At 40.4% G+C, this 20,510-nt stretch overlaps 1 protein-coding gene and 1 long non-coding RNA gene across 2 annotated transcripts in view; both read right to left on the reverse strand.

Moving 5' to 3' along the window:
• Positions 1-20,510, reverse strand: part of LOC146309112 (uncharacterized) — a 44,287-nt gene that overhangs the window by 9,335 nt on the left and 14,442 nt on the right. The gene's annotated exons all lie outside the window — the stretch shown is intronic.
• On the reverse strand, positions 13,881-15,322 carry LOC146309113 (noggin-like). Its single transcript, XM_084743968.1, has one exon. It carries the CDS (start codon positions 14,933-14,935, stop codon positions 14,267-14,269), a length of 669 nt encoding a protein of 222 aa, XP_084600094.1. The 5' UTR covers positions 14,936-15,322; the 3' UTR covers positions 13,881-14,266.

Genomic DNA, 20,510 nt, shown 5'->3' on the forward strand with positions numbered 1-20,510 from the left:
GACAGGTCCACATATTTAACCTGCTAGATATCACTCAGGCATCTGCAACACATCAGCGCATCTCTCAAATTGCATATTTGAAAGGTTCACCTGTAGCAATCACCGCTAATGGGAGCGAGCGCCGATTTGCCTCTGATCCGGGGCTTTTGTCGGCGATCTTTAAAAACTGTTGTCAAGTGGAAAATCAGGGATAAAATAATGTTATGCGAACCAAAGAGTGATATGCAAGCTAGCAAAAGGTCAATACCACCAAGCAAGCACCGTTAATACCCCGTCTCAAAGTTCACATGAGTCAAAGATGCAGAATCTTGCAGCAAACATAGCTGTCAACACACAGCGTTCACCTGTAGTGATGCTTCTCAAGCGCCACCATATTAATCATACTAAATCCCTGTAGAACCAAGGTGAACAACAACAGCATCTATGTAATGCTCAGCCTTTGGAGAAAAGACAGAAACACAGACAATCCAGCTGAGAACGTCCAGGAAAGAAGCCACACACACCCCAACTTCCCAAACTCGACATTTGCCAAATATTGTTAAACCATCCTGAACCAAAACATCTGACCGTGGAAGATCTTAAAACAAGAGTCCAGTTACAAAACAAATGATTCCAGCTGATGCTTCTTCCTGGTTATTTGGTTGCTTCTCAGTTTTCTTTATTACTAATATTTTTCTGGGGGTCTTTGTTAGTTTTTTTTGGCTTTTACGACCAACGGTAGAGAATGAAAGAAGCTTGGCTGACAATAAGTTATTTCTGGCTGCATTCAAATCAATGCTGTGTTTACATGCTGGAACTAAATGACAGAAAATACCTTTATATAAACAGGTATCTGCATATGAATAAGAATTTGCAGGCGAGGGACAAGATTTTGCCATCAGAAGCGTTCTGGTTTCCATTTGTAGTCCGAGTAGGATTGACCAATCATGTTTGAGCTGGCTTTGGATGCGTGCCAGTCCCAGTTAACATCTCTTTGGTGGCAAATCAAAATATGTTACTGTGACTTTAGTGAATAACACGTTTCGCCTGTGGCTTCCTCAGTTTCGCTAAACAAATAAACAAATAGTTGTTACGTATACATTTGACTTCCCAAACTTTCAACGAAGAAAATGTCAGAGGACTTCGACATAGGAGAGGAACATCATTTCTTTGCTGCAGCTGCAGACTACAGAGCGAGAGCGTTGGAAACCTGGTGATGGTGCACGTGGATCAGGTCTGAGAGGCTACAGTTGACATTTAGACAAAAAAATGGTGTAAATGGTGTCTTACTTCACTTGGATTACACCACACGAGCAGTGTTTTGTGAACTGGAGATCTTCACCCATCCTCACATCAGCACAGGGGTGAGATATTTAGTGAATTTTCATTTTTGGGCGAACTATCGCTTTAATGTGTTCCAGTGGGTGGCCAGTGGGTTCCAAGACTGACCACTGAGTGACTGAATACCAGTGTAATTACACATCATACTAAATTACATTTACAAATCTAAAAAAAAATACCACTATCCAACCGTATGCAGTGAGCAATGTGACCATCACTGAATCATGAATCATAAAATCTAAATGTGGTCAAACAGCTACATCCTCTCTGGTTTTTATCACTCTGCACCTCCTTTGCACCTCAAGTTTTTTCCACTGTCTTGTTGTTGTTGCTGGTATGAAGTGAATACTGACTGGTATTATAGGAATCAGAAAAGATATCAAGAGAGCAGGAGTCCTTGATATCACTTTCTGAAGTTATTCTAGGTGAGAGGCTGAATCAGAAAGAGGTAGACCTGGAAACAATTTGCAGAGGTCCTGCAGCACGAGAATCTGACAGACCTCCAGAAATGATTTCTGTAGATACTTAACATCTGATCAAAGCACAGCCAAGTGTGAAGAGAGTGAATTAATAAATATCCTCGGGCAGCTTGTTTAGTTGTGCGAGATGACAGAATGATAGGAAAGACTTGGCATGCACTCGGGAACGGGTAAACCTGCCAGCGGAGGGGTGGTGGGGTGGGGGTGCTTGGGAGAAACAGGGAGACACGGGAGGGGAATGATGGACGGCTCACACGCCAGCCATTGTGAGAAAATTATAGCTAGGTGCCGCCAACTGAGGCAGTGTGGCGGCCAGCCAAAGCCCCGGGAGAACAAAGGCCCAGGATCCCTGTGTGAGTGAGTGCCGGCCTGCCCGTGGAGCCCCAAACCTTCATATTTACATGCGACGCTCAAGAGTTAATTGCAGTGAATTCCTGCGCTGGGTGCAAAGTGGGGGCTGTTGTTGCTTTATTTTACATAACAAACACGCCGTTTCTACTCATTCTTCCCTGTTTCTAAGGAACTTGAACCAAACATGCAAAAAGTTTTTGAGTTCTTGCAAATCGATGGCGCTTATCAGAAAAAGCCCCTCACCCAAAATTAACAAAAGATAAATTATTGCTCATTTTTTGTTGTTATGTGGTGCGGGGATGACAGAAGTAAAAGGAAAAGCTCAAGTTTGACCATAAAGACGATTCTGGTGAGTCTTTAAAAAACAAATTGAAGCAGCAGGTTAACACCCGCTAATAATTCATTTATATGTTCAGGGTTATCACAGAGATTTCTTCTTATAAACTGCAGTGGTCGTTCCCTGAGGAAAACATACAAGTTCCACACATTCCTCCAATTACCCTGTGTGTTTGGGAAGAGATTTGTATTTGATTCAGCTTCTCAGGAAACGTTCATGTGTGCGCTTTCAGCTGCAGTGGAGCTAAGAGGCCCCTTTAACAAACCAGACCTCATCCTCACAGTAGTTGGTGGACAAAAGCCAAAATGTGTCAGGGTTGCTACAGTTCCTGATCTTTCGTAAACGAACAGTGCCCTGTCGACTCTCTAGACTTGGCAGAGCCGGCCCGTGCACATCAAAGTAGGGTCTGACCTTGCATACCAGATGAGGTTTGGATTAACGAGCTCTGGACATCAAACAGCAGGATCACCCCCCACAAGTCATCAAACCCAGCTCGCTGAAATTTACGGCAGACAAAAATGCTGGAAAAATCAACATCAACCTTGCCACGCATCCCAGTTTGAACATCGTGACCAGGACGGGGAGTAGCAGCAGCAGAGAGGATATTTCAAAAGCCTCCAATTATCTGATGTGTGGGAGAGCACAATGAACTGGGCCGCATGCCAAACAGCATCCTTTACCAAACAAATAAAAACTTTTGACAGGACGTGTCTGCCTTTCAGAGGACTGCACACCAACAAACTGCTCATGCGGGGCAGCGACAAATGCTTCTCATATTCAGCGCTCACTGATTTCTGTAACTTAATTTAAGAAATAACATTCATACTGTTATTAAAAAAAAAAAACTGAAGATGAAATTCTGGTTGACGCCAAACTTTATCTTTTACAAAATTACACACAGTCTGTACTCAAGCAGAAGTACAGACACTCGTATAAAAGTAGAAATGCGGTTTCAACTTCTTTACTCAAGTAAGAGGTTCTGAAATATGTATAAGTAAAAAGTCGCCCTCTTAAAGACATTTCTACCACTTGTTTCTGTGCAAAGCTACCTGAGCCTCACATTTGAGGCTCCCTCTCTCTGTTTACACTTGTTCTCTTTTTCATCTTTAAAAGTTGATTTTATTTCATAACTTTTACATAGTTTTTAGTGGTGTTGCATCCTTTTCTTCTTGATAGATTGTCTTCACCCTCTTATGTCTTTTACGAAGATTTTTGTCTTGTTATATGTTTTTCATCTTGTTAAATTGTTTTTGTCTTGTTATGTCATTTTCATCTTATTATGTCTGTCATGTGTGATATGCACTGATGGAAAAACCAAGGAATTGTCTTTTCTGTTTTCTGTTGTTAATTGTCCCATCCTTTTAGGTTGCAATCAGTCTAAATTGGCCATTTGAAACCTTTTTCCAGATATCAATGGGATGGATCAAGGAGCCAAACTGCCCAAATGGTTCGTGGTTAGTTTTTGTTGCCGATCATGAAATGAAGAGGATTTCTTAAGGCCTGCATTCTTGATACAAAGTTTGTAAAATGTACCGTCAGACCACGTCTGATGTGAGATCTGATAATCTTTCACATCGGGTTATCCGTGCACATCTTTAGACAGTTCTCTTTGAGGATGCTCATGCTGATGCACTCATTTGGACATTTGAAGTTCAAATCCTTCCTATTTTCTCATCTCCGCACACCTGGCCAGTCGATGCATGTGCAATCTTTTCTCTTTCTTTCTCTCTGAACAGGGAAAAAAAATCACACTGTTTTCTGGTTACAGCTCCTTTCTTCACTTCAAAACTCAGTTTGGAAAGATAGAGCTGGCAGCAGCAGCTCCACAGCCAAAAAGCTGCCTGTGTGGACGCTGCAGGCAGGTGGGCTCAGCCACGCAGCCGTCACGCCACACAGGTACGAACAGTCAGCCAGTGCAGCAGTGACTTCTACTGGCAACAGAAGACCAGAGGTCATACGAGCATAAAAATGTTCTATATGACAAACAAAAAAAGATGGACAGAAACAAGGCTTTAATTTAGCGACAGGTTGATATCTGAGCTGTATGAACACCAGGAACAGCTGTTCCCTGTTCCACTGGGAGTGAACACCTGCCTTCATTCAGCGACAGCCACAGCTGGACAGTGAATGAAAGCAACTCCTTTATATTTGATCATATTGACAGATGTACTCAGACAAATCACTCAGGTCATTAAAGCAGCTCCTGTCTTCACCAACAAGCTGTGAAATACTGATGAAATATAAGTTAAAACAGGTCAGAGCTCAATTTACAGATTTAAAACTAAATCAAAATCTTCCACTTTTCATCTTTCTCAATTATGTCAATGTGGGAACACAGCAGGCAGTTTCTAAAGTGTGCTTCATCTGAAGCCAAGAATATTTTGGAAATGTATAAAGACTTAAGTCCACAATTTTATAGACCAACTAAGGACATCAATAAACCACTCAAGAAAAACTGTCAAGACAATAAGGCAATAAATATTAATATACTGGCTTTATAAGTAAATTCTGGCTCTTTGTTGCGAAGTTTAATGACATCATGAGAAATAAAAACTGTTATTTGTTCTGCAGTTTTAGAACTTTAAGACAAAAACATAAATCAAGATAATTAAATTTTGTTAACATTGTTTATTTTCTTATTGTTTCCCCCTGGGGTTTCTTGATATGTATCCATTTATACATTATATACCTCTAAAAAACAAAATTATGGAGAAAATGTTTTCTGGTTCTGGTTTTCAGCTTCAGCTCTTGGTGATTTAATTACAGGGATCTACAGGGAATACATCAGGGTGGCCATACCATAGTGGTATTCTTGCTGGGTTTGGCTCCCAGCACTCTGGGGCTAACCAAGCTAACCGCAGTTAGCGGTTAGCTAATTTACTGAAGCTTGGTTAGCTCCAGGGTGCCGGGGGCCAAATCCAGCAAGAACACCACCTCAGTAATGTAGTCTTTTTCCCTGTCGTCAAACTGGCCTCTGTTGGCCTCCAGGCTGTTTTGGTCAGGATTGGTCATTTATGCACAAATGAACTCTTCTTGAAATTTATTGATGAGGTGTATTGTGACGTGGGTTGCTGCGGTTTGTCATTTTTAAAAAGTGGGTCCCTGGGAGCTGCCGTAGTGTTCAGTCTGCCCTCAGTCTGACTACACCGGGGTGGTTTGCTTACAGATTTCGCTCCTGACACACAGGGATGCCCATGGGCACTTACTGATACTCGACCTCCTTCTCACTTTTCTCCTGCTTCCTGCTTCTCCTGTCCCCTCCTGTTGTCTATCTGGTCTCTAACTGTCTCAGAGGTGGTGTTCTGACTGATCTATCCATGTTCACTGGGAGGCTGCTGAGCCCGGTTCCACTGTCCGCTCAACCAGCTCCAGATCTGATTCCCATTCCACCGCCACTCCCTGCCAGCGTTCCCCGGGGAGTCCACCTCACCTTGCCTGATCTTGTGAATCCAGCTGCCCTGTGAGGTAAGGTATCCCACAAAGAAGCAAAATAATTTGGGAACTCAAACCCTTTATAATACACACATACAAACTGAGATACACAAATTAAAGATGAACGTGACCTTGGAAACAGTACAAAAAGATCATGAGATGACAACTTGACAACAGAATTGTCACCAGGACCAAAACCCATTGGACTGGAAGCCCATTCTTCAGCCTGTTATCCCAAAAATAAATACCCATTGCTCCAAAAATACACACTCTTCCTGTTAGGGTTAGTATGTTACTGAAGGGAAAGTGTGCGTTTTCAGAGCAATAGGCCTTTGGAGCAACGGACATTTGTTTTCGGGATCACTGCCAGCTTTCAGTCCAATGGTAGACTTTTCTGACTATTTGGGTTTTGAAATAACGGGCCATCAGAACAATCTCAAAGCACTGACAACTGAGCAAACAAGCAAGCATGGGAAAAAAGCTAGGAAGTGGACCGTAAGTTAAAGATTTTTTAGGGTCAAATCAAACCAAAGGTGTTTTTTTTATATATATATATCTGTGATTTCATCATAAGGAAACTTTCTCTGGATTAGTTTGTTACTGATTCAATACACATTCCCCACAAATGGACAACATGAGCTTGTAAACAGTCATTTTTGGGGATAATAAATTATTTTACTTCGAACATTTAGACTTTTAAAGACTTAAAACAAAAGGAAAAGGTTCATTCTCTCCAAGTTTTTGACAATAAAAATACATCTCTGAGATAGTAAATCAGTTGGATTTGAACTCACTGAACAATTTCTCTCTCTAGACAAACCCCTCTGCGGCGTTCTGGAGATCAAAAGGTATTTTTCAGCTTTCATCACTGCGTAAAAAACCTTGTGTATCATTTTATTATAGAGTTGTGGTCCGAGCACAGCGGTGAACACGTATTCAGAGCTTTCAAACGTCATCATTACAGCACATCCTTTCATGTGCTCCACTGTTTAACAGCATTATTTGAAATTTGTCATTTTCATTGAATAAACAGTCTGACTCTTACAAACCAAGCTGGCCCACTCGCCTTGTTATTGCGTTCATAATGAAGGTGCCACAGAGGCTACCTTTGGCCTATTAATGAGGCAGTCAAAGTTATTAAAACCAATTTTATCATCTGTAATGAAAAATGAACGACTCGTGTTTGATATTGTTGGCAAAACTTTAAGAGAAGTTTGCTTTGATCAGGAAAATATCTGAACCCCGTAGCAGAATTTAATCAGCAGCAAGGTTTTGGCTTCAGAATATCTCCACAGAAAAAAAAAGAAAAAGAAAGTTGATTAGGTTAAAGGGGGAGGGAGTAGAGAAGCAATAAAAATGAGCCCATACCCAAAGATATCATTAAGTTAATGGATTACTGGTGGCTAAAAGCATTACGCTGCTGGGTATCTGAGACTGCAGAGATCTGCGGACAGCCGAGGCCGACGAGCGGCACGCTGAGCCAGCTCAGGAGTGACGAAGGGCATTAGCAGCCCTGCATCCTCCAGTCTGCAGCTGGTATTAGCAGGCACCGAGAGCTCTGTCAACACGTATTACTCCACACACAAATCATCTGACCGGCGTCAGCACTTTGCCCGCACTACAACAGCAACAGTGAGGGAAAGAAAGATAGAAACTTGAAGAGGAGGAACTGGTGTTTCTCAGATATGGATCTGGAATATATGGCTGCAAAACTAATCATAGAAAGGATATTTAAAGGTCCACAGTGAGCTGAACACACGAGGAAACAGAAATACACTGAGCAGGACACCTCTTTGTTAAAGGCATTATCGGTAACATTTCCACACAGAAATTTGTAATATATGCAGCGTTATAAAACATAAAATGGCTTTGATAAATCATGAGAAATTAGAAAACATGCTCGGTGGAAATATTCCATCTATTCTGTTATTTCTGTTTGCCTGTTTCACGTTAATTGGAGTTCAAATTAATGCCGAATGTTTGCCAAATGTCCAAGTGTCTGTTTATGAGATGTAAAAAATCATTACTAATCTCTTAGAAGGAATAGATGTTTATAACAGTTAAATTGAGCAAAATGTTAATGGAGTCTGACAGGCAGTCACTGAACTGTATTTTCAGAGCAGTGGGCTTTTGCTTTCAGGATAACAGGCTTAACTTTCCGTCGACAAACAACTGACAGTTATAAAGAGCTGATCAGCTGACAGTGGGGAACTTGTCACTTGTTATTGTTAAATTGCAATGTTGCAATGTTGTCTTGCATTCCTGCAGCGTTCCTGCAGCCTGCCTGAGCCTCCTCGAGTCTGGCGAGCTTCAACCATGTATCATGTATAGAATAGGACTTAAACCTATTTAATACACCATCAATAGCTCCAACTTGCTATTTGGATGCTGTACTCATTTCTGGATGCGCACTTGCTACATTTTGTTCCCTTGAAATATCTTACAACGACTCTGCTATATATTTTGTTGAGCTGTGTACTTAAATTATTTCAAAAAATTATGTTCAAGCACAGAAAAACACATCATTTTGTTCAGTATAACTGTGTGTCATTTGCCCAGCCATCAGTGGCGTCATGTCCTCTTTATCACCTCTAATTGCTGATAAACATCTGGGAAACACAAGATGATACATCGGAGAGTGAGGAAGGAAGTTGGTGAACAAAAGCGCTAGCCACTGTATTGTTTAATATTGTTTATATTGTACAGTAATGTTATAACTTTGCAACAACTAACAACCTGCTCATGAAGTCATTTTTACTATGATTGTTTTGACCACAGATCACAAATTGAATTTGAACCACAGTTGGTGGTCTCCAACTTTTTGTTTCAAATAACCAAATCATTTTGTGTCACAGCATCCGAAGAAGCTAACCACAAGTTTTTCTCTATGTGATGATGTGTTGTGATCACAGAATAGAATTTTTTATACAACCACTTGCCTCTGCGGCCCTTAAAGGCCCACCAGTGGGCCGTGACCCAGTGGTTGAGGGTGGCTGGTATAAGTCACAACAGATGGTTGACTGTTTAACACTGACAACGACTACTTCCATTACCTTCGCCAGGCTACTTCAGGACATCATAATAGACAAAATCAGGCTGAAATATTAAGTATTAGAGACAAGCATAAGGGAAAAAATGCTAGGAGGAAGATGTTTTTCATTTTGCATTTGAAGAATTATGTCAAAACATCAAGAAAACAGTTGAAATAACATTTTGAAAATAATTTGATTTCTGACCGTTGATCCGCTGTAATGAGTGAATTCTGACTGTGTGGGATCAAGAAAGTGTATCTTGTCTTTTCTTAATTCAGTTTTATGCTTGACACTTGACTTTACTCCCAACATTTCAAATTTATACTCGAAATGCCAGTTTAAAAAAAATCCTCCTCCTCTTGTTTTTTTCCTTATGTCTGGCTCTAAAACTGCTCTATAAAATATAGCGGACAGTAGAAGTTATAAGAAACTATTCTAAGATTTTTGTGGGGCAGCTGTTAACCGTCCAGCCTTTAAACCCTCTGGGAGCTTTAACGCCCAACTGTGACACACAAAACCTGAAATAGGTGGACATCCACAGAGCTTGTCAGCTTTACGCAACAGGACAAACAGTATCATGGAGAAGACAAGAGGATCACTGTCAAACACCGAGGATCCAACACACACACATACATCAAAGGCTATTTATTGTGTTTGTTTAAGCTGCATAGTGGAGATCTTCGCCCTTAACGTTGCTATCCGGTGACAAGTACAGGGATTTGTCTGCTGCATGTGTACGTGCAGAGCTGGCTCTGAGGCTAAGGAGCATCATTACGGACTAAACACAACTAAAACAAAACACAGGCTTTCTGGTGCCCCACAGTCTGCCCAACTGAGGCTCTGGTGGAACAGAGGGAGGGGGAGCTGTCTTTAGTCAGCGAGAGAGGGAAGCAGCTAAACACAAGTCAGGCGATTAGAGCAACTAATTTATTAAAAACGATTATTTTTGCTTCTTAAATCCTGCATGACCCACCGGCGGCTCCGTCTTTATAAACTCATGTCGGTCGGCCAACTTTGTTCAAACCCACAGGACTTTAACTTCAGATTCTGGGGAAGATCCCAAAGTTTCCAAAAATACAAAAATGTCAGTTTGAATTTTGAGGGAAACTATTAATAAAATAACACACAAGACACGTACAATATCTCCTTTTGATGTAACGGTGCTGTCGTTAAAAAATATAGCATCGTGTGTCTTTGATGAAGTGCTGGAACAAGCCGACACAGAATATACAGTATGTGTGACGCTGTGGAAACCTTTTTTTTTCTACATTTAAAAGAAACTTGAGGGAAGAGTTGAAGGGTTGAAGAGATTAATCATTAATCATCAGGTTCAGAGTGAGTAGAAATGGCTATTATGTGGTGGTGGTGAAATGAGAGGGAGGAACCTGACTGCCAAGATGTGAAGCAGAAGGGATGTGTGTTAGAAGATGCATTCAGAGCTCTTACTTCTACAGTGGAAGAACAGAACTACAAGTCCTGCATTCAAATTTGTATTCAACAGTCAGTTGTGTTATGTTAAGTTTCTTGCCCTTTGTGGAGAACCCCAAAACCTCTGAAGAAGCAGAATTTCAGGGAAAACGTGTCTATAATTATGCACAAAACATGCTAATATTTCTGTTTGATGGACTGGTGCAGCCATAAAATCATGTAGGCTGGAATTTGATTGTTTCACTCTAACATCATGTAGCTTCAATAAAAAAAAACGTGATGCATGCAACCTTAAAGCTCCTGTAGCTCAGTGGGTGAAACGTGCGTCCCATGGTACTGTGGCTGTCAGTCCTCTGCAGCGGCCGCTCGTTGGCTTCCTGTATGTGGCCCTTTACTGCGTCTCGTCCTCTCTCTCTACCACCTTTCCTGTCTGCTCTTCAGCTCTCACTATCCAATAAAAGCAAAAAGCACAAAAAATATATTTTTTTAAAAAGCTACTTAAGTGGCATTTAAAGTGGGGAAACTGGATGTTGTATTATTTGCAAAATGTATTTACATATCAAAAATAATATGCAGAACAGAAAGGCGTTATTACACAAGATAACACTGGAAAGTTATCATTGAGTTATTACTGTGTTAATAGCATTTTAATCTTACAGCTGGAGCTAATTTAATTACCCTTTCCCTTAATCGATTAATCCCCATTAAGAATTTGACAGATGAAAAATGTATTAATCAATAATTCATATATAGTCTAGAAATGGCTGTAATTCCTCCTCATTTGACTTTTTTTTGCAGAACTGTTTGTTGAATAAGAAAACTTAAAATCAAATGTAAAATGATGAAAAAAAGAGGAAAAAATGAAAATGAGACTAAAACGTGCATTTTGCATCTTATTAATTATTAATAGTTAATCTATTTTTTGCATTTACAACTATTGGTTAAAGAAAATGCACAAGATTTGCAACCTTGTTTTATACAGGCTATTATAGGTACTTAAATCAGTGGTGGGAAGTAACTAAACAAGTACATTTACTCAGTTACTGCACAGTTTTGAGGTACTTTACTTGAATATTTCTATTTTTCTGCAGAGAAATACTGCGCTTTTTACTCCACTATATTTATTTGACAGTTTGTTACAGATTAATATTTCAAACACTGAAAACATGTGATCAGCTCATAAAAATATGATGCATTTTCTTACCCAACTATAAATAAAATGGTTAATATTAGCTCCACCTCCACCAGCGACAACATTAAAATGCTGCTTACATGTTTATTCAACATTACAATAATTCAGTAAAATTCAGGACTATTTCTGTTACTGTTCTTGATTTGAGTTGATATTTTGTATCTAAAATATTAATTTGCAAAGTGATATTAACTGTCCAATAAAAGCAGTGGTGTAAAAGTTATTGCTTCATTATGATTGTTTGTGTCTTCTTGTGCTGATTGTCCTGTAAATGTCACTCTTGTCATTTTCCCTCAGAAGACACCGTCCACACGCCAAACATACTTTAGCATTAATGAACACCCTGCTGTTTGTCAGTCTGACACTGATTTATATAAAAGAACAGTAATTCAAATAGGCTCTAATGGTTTCACAGACTCGGTCAGAGTGACATGTGGAGCATCAGCCTCTACACTTCTTCCACCGGAGCAGAAACCCGGCTCCTCTCCTCACCTCGGCTCCTGCTGAGCTGCAAATGGGGAGGAGGAGTTGTTCAGATGAAAGAGTGAGAACTGTTAGCAGCTGCTGATTCCTTCAATCAGCGAATCTCTGCTGCTTCCTTTATCAGCACGTAGTGGGTCTGATGTATGACTGACAGCTTCACGGTGATAAGATAGTGGCGGTTAACTGGAGGCCAGGAGAGAACGACTGACCGCGTGCACTGCAAAAAAAAAAAAAATCTCTGCAATATTATTTCCTCTGATTGATATCTGCAGACTCAGCATGCGAGATTTAGTTTGGTTGCTTAGAGTTTAATGAGTATTTAGCATAATGAGGTAATTATTTGCCAAAAATGGAAATAACTATAATTTTTCATTTAGTTAACTTAGGTGATCCAAGAGTTGAAGACCATGTTTGTGGTGTCCAGAAATCCCAAAGCCCCGAATGTCTCATAACATGTTTCTATGAGCAATGATGTATGATGATTGCAACTGCAAGCATCATGTGTAAGGTTTTTGTTCATTTATTACTATTAGTTAGTTATTAAATTCTCAAACAATGGTCTTTTATTAATTAAATATGATGTAGTTCAGGATTGATATGCTAATAAGTGCATGACAATGGAGCTACAGATGTTTTTCTTAGATTTTATACACACTCTGAGGTTCATTACTATTCAAATAAACTTACTCCAGGAAGACTGTGATACATGCAACATGCAACTCTTGGTAACTAAGCTGAACTCCATCCACTAGGCCTACAGATGACAGTCATAAAAGTTTATAGCAAACACCATCACTGGGTCAAAAACATTTGCAGTAGGCTATTATACAACACAGGCTATTCTGACTTGAAGTCTTTGGACTTGAAATGAAGTTTCTAAAGAAACATGCTTAGCATCTGAGCAGACTTCCCAGCATGCATTGTTTGATTGTCAAAACTCCCCATCCTTTTTTATAGTTTGAAGCAATGATGGAAACTTGCTGTGTGTCTTTAACACACTTTAAGGTAAGTCATGGTTGCTTGTTCCCACAATAATGACAACACTGCGAACCGTGATGAAGGACGTATGGAACCTCTTACACTTACAATTTAATAGATTTATAATACATATTAAACTTTATAAATGTGTGACTGAGGAGTTGTTGGTTCGACCTTATATCTTACTGAACATGTATTTTCAAGTACAACTGAAGTAATATCAAGTTTATATGACAATAGAAGAAGTGAATCATTACAAAATTACCTCAACTTGTCTTTTCAAATCCAGTCAACTTAAACATTTAAGGCAGCCAGGACACTTTATTTTTGACTGATCACATAAAATCTAATTGATCTTCTGTAAAATAAAGGGCTGCAAAGAGGCAAGTATTATTTTTAGGAGCAGGAGTTGCATGTTAGCTGATATTCACTTGCATTATGTTTCAGGTTATGTAATGCTGTTAGAGAATATTCAGTGTTTTGCTGTTTGGGGGTGTTTGTTTGGGGGGGGGGGCACATTTGGTAATGTCTGGTTTGTCTAAATCTTTTAAGTTTTTTAATTGCGATTAAGTGTTACCAAAGTGCAACCCTATAAATATACATAAATCCAATATCTGCCTCTAAATCCTCTTTTGTTTCTATAATTTCATGGTCTTAGAACATAAACTGTATTATGGAGTAAACCAGTCATCATATGGTGCTGCATATAAATGCATGATTGTAAGAAGTATGTGATGCGTAAAATGGTGTTAGCGTGAGAACTACACACTGTGCGCACTATGGCAGGTGACTTAAAGGTATCCAATCGCTCATTGATGAAAGGAAGGAAAAGGAAAAAGCATTTAAAATCATTTCAGTGTCGTTTTATTGTACGAATATAAAGAATAAATAGCACGTTTCCTTAATTTACAGGATAAAACAAGTCACAGATACACGGCTGTATCGATTATCCACGTTTAACTCTGAGGTCGATCTGCTTCATCCAAATATGGAAAACAGCAAGTCCTTACGTGGCTCTATGCGCCATATCTCCATAAATACAAAATATATAACCAATATTCTCCACAAATAAAGTAGACTCTGGTTACAAATAATACTGACTTTGTACAGGGAGCTATATATAACTGCATGGCACCGCATATACAGAAAATACATTCCTACACTCGGTAGTGCACGTGAAAAAAGAATCACAAAAATAATGAGCTTATAATTTATCTTCAGAGTCTTTTATTTTTTAACTTGAACAGGAGCATTTGCAGTCTGTGATGATCGGATACTGCACCGGTATCCACGCGCATTTGAGTCCCCCTTTCCTCTGCACGCATCTCCATCTCAGTATCGTCAGGTGGGTCGAGTTCGCGGGTTTACACACCATCCCCTCCGGAACCGAACACGACCTCTTGCTGAGGCAGCTGCCCACCCGCACGAACCGCGGCCAGAACCTGTTCCCCAGGTCGGTCCACGTGTACACGACCGGGCAGAACGAGTACGCCCACAGCCACTGCTGCAGCCGGCGCTTCAGTTTCTTACTCGGCTTGTGCTTCTTGCCGAACTGCACGTCGAAATCCACCGCTCGGATCTCCTTCGGCAGTACTCCACCGGGTTTCTGGATATCGAAGTCATCCAGCTCGTCGTTCCCGGTGTATTTGTCCTCCACGGGCGGTAAAACGGACAAAAACCGGCTGTCAAAGTCCCCCAGGATGCTCTTGAGCTCGGTCTCGTTAAGGTCCCGCTCCCTGGGGTCGAAGACCGGGTCGGGGTCCTCTCTTAATTCCACAAGCGGCAGGCTGTCACTCGGGATGGGGCGGAGGAGGAAGTAGTGCTGACAGATCCCCCTGTCGATCAGAAGTCCGAGGGAGAGCACCAGCAGATACATGGCCACACACTGCTGGGACTGATCCATGCCAGACGCTCCGGTGGTGAGATCAGTGCGCGCACGGGAGCTGCTCGAGGGCCACTTTCTTGTGCGCAATTACGCGTGAGCCGTATCCAAACGTGCGTCTGACCTGAGTGTCCCTTAAAACTCAGTTTCCCATGATGAAAATCCGTGACAGGAATAAAAAGTTCATCCGCAGCAGCATCAGTGGAAACTATTCTTTCATGACAAACTGCGTGACAAAGCTCAGATCTCTCCTCGGGCTCCGTGCGCGCCGGCTCGGCATGATGCTCCCGGTGTCTCCTCCACAGAAAAGCGCTGAGCTTCACCCGCCACCCTCCGTTATATTCTCCACACGGAGCGTGACGTAATTCGTGTGCCCCTCTTTGAATGTGGGTTTGTTGTCTAGGAGGAGATCCCCAATACCTCCTTCTTCCACCGCACTGGAGAGGGCTGGTGGTGGTGGAGGGGGAGGAGGGGGAGGAGGAGGAGGGGGTATGCAGCGAGAGGAGACGCCCCCTGTCGGTTTGCCAGACGTCCTTAAATCAGTCTCATAGTGGGAATGACTGTTGAAGTCTTTCATCTGGAGAATCCTTCAGCTGGAGCTTCAGTATAAAGCAGGGGTCTCAGACTTTAACTGGCTTGGGGCCACTGATGGTATTGTAATCTCATAGAGGGGCCACAGCAACGTTAAAATACTGCAAGAAAGTGCAACATTTCTGGAAATTTACTTTTTTGTTTTCATTACCAACATATTTTCACCATATTTAAAGGAGCAATCTGTAACAATTGCATGCCCAAAAATAAGTACTGCAGTCCAGAAAGCAAGTTGGAGCCATGGACTGTATATTAAATAGGTTGTAATCCTAAAATCCTAATTTACAATCTATGGCTGAAGTGAGTTGTTTTCCCCCACCCCTTCTTCCCAGACGCAAGGAAGCTTTGGCAGGCCGCAGGAATACTGCAGGAGCACAAGATGGGCACAACATTGTAATTTGATAATAACAAGCTATGACCAGTCCTCCACTGCAAGTTGATCTTTAACTGTCATTTGTCTGTCAATGTAAAGTTAAGTCCTGAAAACAAAAGCTTGCTGCTCTGAAAATACACACTCTGGAGTTGGAGATGAGTGACTGCCTGCCAGACTCCATTAACATATCGCTCAGTGTCACTGTTATAAACATCTACTCCTTCTAAAAGATTATTAATGATTTGTTACAACTCATAAACAAACACTAACTCATTCGGCATCAATTTGAACTCTAATCAACGTGAAACAGACAAACAATACAAGTTTTTCCGACCTGGAATCAGCATTTCAGCTGCAAGTAATTCAACATTACGTTTCACTCTTAACTTTTTCTGAATGTTTCCTTAGTTTCTGACACATCACAATCATTTTATTGTTCATTACAGTCAATACATTACATATTACATATTCCTGATGAAAATAGTGAGTTCTGTTTTGTCTGTGCTTTTGTCATATGAAAAGCATAACATGCAACAGTTTCCTATAAAACAATGCATTGATTCATGTAGACATAATCCCTCTCAATCATCACTTATGACCCACTAGAAGTGTGTGCCGGTGGCTGTATCTGCAGAGACCTGCCCTCTGCCTGTATTACTCATTATTTTGCTGTGTCAGCACTGCTTCTCCAGTGCAAAATGTTGGTATTTGATGTCCTGGGAATGAGAGTGAACCAACAACTATCTTTCCGGTACGTTTGCAAACAGCTGTACAAGTTTTTTTAAGCTGTAAACTAAATGTTCCCACTGTTTTCAATTTTCCTGAGATTTGCAAGGCCAATGTTCAGATAGAGACAGTTTGGGACTGGTCTATGTCATGAAATTCATATTCTAAAAATGTTAACACCTTCTAATCAGAGTTGGTTGGTCCACAAATATATATATTTTGTTCAAATATGTGTCGCACAAGACTCGTCACACACAGGAGTTGACACAATTTTACCACAAACCACAAAACTAACTGTGGTGGAAGCAGAGAAGAGTGAAATGGAGTGCAGATGATGCTCTGTCAGCTGCTTCAGCTCAGGGCACCTGAGTGAGCAAGACAGATGACGCTTGCATGTTTTTGTCACTGACGGGTTCAGATTATTATTCTAACAGTCTTAGAGCATTATAGAAATTATTGCTGCAGTGAGAGACCTTTCTTTAAAGCATAAGAAAAGTTTTCTTTAACCAGAAACAGCTGTTTTCTCCTTTTGTAAAAAAAAATTTAAAAAATTTACAACTCAACAGAAACAAAATAAAACTCAACCTGTTTTTTTGTCATTGCACTGTTTGATCTGGTTTGGTCGAAATTAACCCTTAAAGGAATAGTTCGCCCTCATGCCGATTGATGATTGGGTTTATTTTGTTAGTCTGCAAAACACTGCTGGAGTTTCACAGGAAAACAGCGTTGCAGAATCTCCCAGTGAGAGAGAATGGTGACCAGTTTTCTAGCGTAAAAAAGAACTGGGAAAAAATCATGAAATGCCTCCATACTGCTCATCTGGCGTACTCCAACTCTCATAAAGTCCCGCCATGCCGTGTGCACACTGTCACAACACACGCACAGTTCAGACGGTGTGCATGTGCACGTAAACGAGGGTCCAAGCAAAGGATTTGCAGTGAAGATTTGGGCCAAAAACACGGTGTAAACAACATTTCTTTGGTCAACTTGGAAAGTTCAGGCTTTTTGAGACTTGGATTATAACAGACGAGCAGTATGGAGGCATTTTACGTTTTTATTCTGTTATTTCTTTACGTTTGAAAACTGGTCACCATTCACCTCCACTGTTTTCCTGTTCAACTCCATCAGTGTTTTGCGGACTAAAAAACTCAACCCAAACTTCAATCAGCTTCAGGGTGAGCAGATAATGACCAAATTGTCATTTTTGGGTGAACTATACTTTTAATTCACAGCGTGAAGGAGTGCAGAGCACGCACAGCATGCTCTGATTTTATAACTGAACTACAGGAGAAAGCACACTTTTACTTTTTCTGACTGTATGAAAATCTGAGGTTTTCACATCACAGATGACGAAGACAGGCTGATTAATACACTCAGGTACAATATTGTTAATAAGCAGCAACCAGCCAGTGGGTCAGTCATTAGAAAACTCAGGCTGTGCAGCCAAACATCCTTCAAACCATCTAAACTTTATCCTCAATTCTTGTGGAAATCCAAAAGTTTCCAAATATGTCAGATTGAATTTTGTGGAAAATCTATAAAATGATTTACGAGACATCAAAAAGAAATTTCCATTTGAGCATAAATAAGCTGATACAGAATATACTGTATGTGACGCTGTCACACAGTGAAGGATAAGATCATATTAATAACCTGAATACAACAGGACATAAGTGGAAACACAAAAATAAATTTCCAATTAGTTCGCAAATTTGTGCGGTCATGCGCCTTTATTAAAAATGATCCCAAACACTCAAACGAGTCACACTGCACATCAAACAAGTGAAATAATATCATCCAGTTAGCAGAACCTTTCACTAATGTGAAGAGAAGCAGGATTTACAGCCTGAATATGAGATGAAATGGCCTGTTAAGTACACTTTTTGCAGTGTATTTACTACCCGTGTCCAACTCAAGTGGGACAATATTTCTGCCTGTAACGGTGCCACAGCAAGCCTCTCAATAAAGCCGGACAAATTAGCTCCCAAATAAACAACGCTCGCTAAGCGGCAGCCATGGAAAGTATCACAATTTGCGAACCTGTCTAAACTCATGCTCAGAGAATCATTCTTTGAAAAATAATTTAATGGAAGAACTTAGCCAGCTGCTACATCAGCCATAAACCATCGCGCTTTAGATAAATGCATCTCTGTTTCAATTTGAATGAGCTAATTCACACAAGCACTTGAGCACACGACTCATTTAGTTTACGGTCAAATGATGGTGAAAAAGTCTGGAAAATGTCACCCTTATATTTTTCATCTGACCTGCACGTATCATAAACTATCGCCCCCCCCCTCCAAAAAAAAGCTTGACAGATAGGCTCAATCCAGTGCATTCACTGCTCACACATACAGATACACACAAACCTGATGTAAGCCTCTTAAAAACAAGAAATCTCTGCAATTAAACATTAAGACCAATCTCTTATTTTCTCCATTACAATTTAAATGAAGTACTTGAAGTGCTCAGTCGCAAATAATATAACAGATTCAAACTTATATCAGCCTGAAACCTGAAAATCAACTGACTGTCTGTTTGTAAGTACGGAGCCCATTTCCTCCAATGTGACTGGAAAAAAGATCCATCATTCTGAGAGTCAGTAATTTCAAATATTCACTGTTTTTATATACTAACTTTTTATTTTGAGATACCAAGTCATTATTTTCGTAATTTAAGTCATTATTTTAGGTATTAAGTCATTATTTTCAGATTTAAAGTCATTTTTTCAGATTAAAAGTCATTTTTTCAGATTAAAAGTCATTATTTTCAGATTCAAAAGTCATTATTTTCAAACACTAAGTCGATTCGTAGAGTTTAGTTTCCGGTTGAATGATGGTGAGAAAGTCTGGCAAACGTCACCCTTATACTTTTCATCTGACCTGCATGTATCATAAACTATCAATCCCCCCTAGAAAACACTTGACACATCAATCCAGCACTTTCACACGTGGGACTGTGCAGAGTAATCCATATAAAGCTAATGTCAGCCTCTTAAAAACACGAGAAATCACTGCAATTAAAGATTAAGACCACTTCTTTTCCTCTCGACAATTTAAATGAAGTGCTTGTCGTGCTTAATCGCACACTTGAGGAACTTTCAAAGTGAAACTGGCATGTTAAATAATATTTCACACACTGGAATATTTCATCTTCTAATGTGGCTGCATGGGTGAAGTCCAAATATGGTTCTCATTAAGTGTCAGGCTCATTTAACGCTGAGTTGTTTTTGTTTCTTCTAATCCCTTCCTACTGTTTTACCACAGGAACATTTTGATAGTGAAATATTCCTCCTTAAAAAGACAGGCTACTTGAGACAGACGCCTGCTTAATGGAGGAGTTTTTTTTTTTATTCTCGAGTTAACCAAACACAGTTCCCTTTGGCTAATAAACCAACCGATGTAATGACCTTTTTTTTTTTTTTCGTGGGGTCTGGCTCTTGAGAAGACTTTTAAACCTGCGCTTAAGGATATGCGTTCAAAATGAATCTCCTTGTTTGAGCCGTGCACAGGTCATTGTAGCCTTCCCTGCTGATTTCTCATTTAGTGAGGGAAAGCAGACTTCTCTCTTGGCAGACACCTTCAGCGCCGCTACCAAGAGAAGGCACGCTCAGGTAGAAACACACACACACACACACACAACGGCAGAAAGAACTCAATGATTCCGATAGCTTTCATCCCTGCAAGAGCAAACCACAAAGATATTTTTAAAATCTGCTTTAGGAGTCCTTCTTTGAAACAAAATCATTCACGTGGACCGTTATAAGGCTTCGTATCTGCAGGGGACCCCGTGCAGAAGGTTATCAATGACACACAAAGCACCTTTCACACGCTTTATCTCCCTCGGTACGCCGTTTCACACCTCGTGCTAATTGAGGCCACATTGCCAAGCTGAATACACACAGAC

This window comes from Lutjanus erythropterus, chromosome 19 (genome assembly GCF_056507025.1).
Source record: "Lutjanus erythropterus isolate fLutEry1 chromosome 19, fLutEry1.hap2, whole genome shotgun sequence".
NCBI classification, from domain to species: Eukaryota; Metazoa; Chordata; class Actinopteri; order Lutjaniformes; family Lutjanidae; genus Lutjanus; species Lutjanus erythropterus.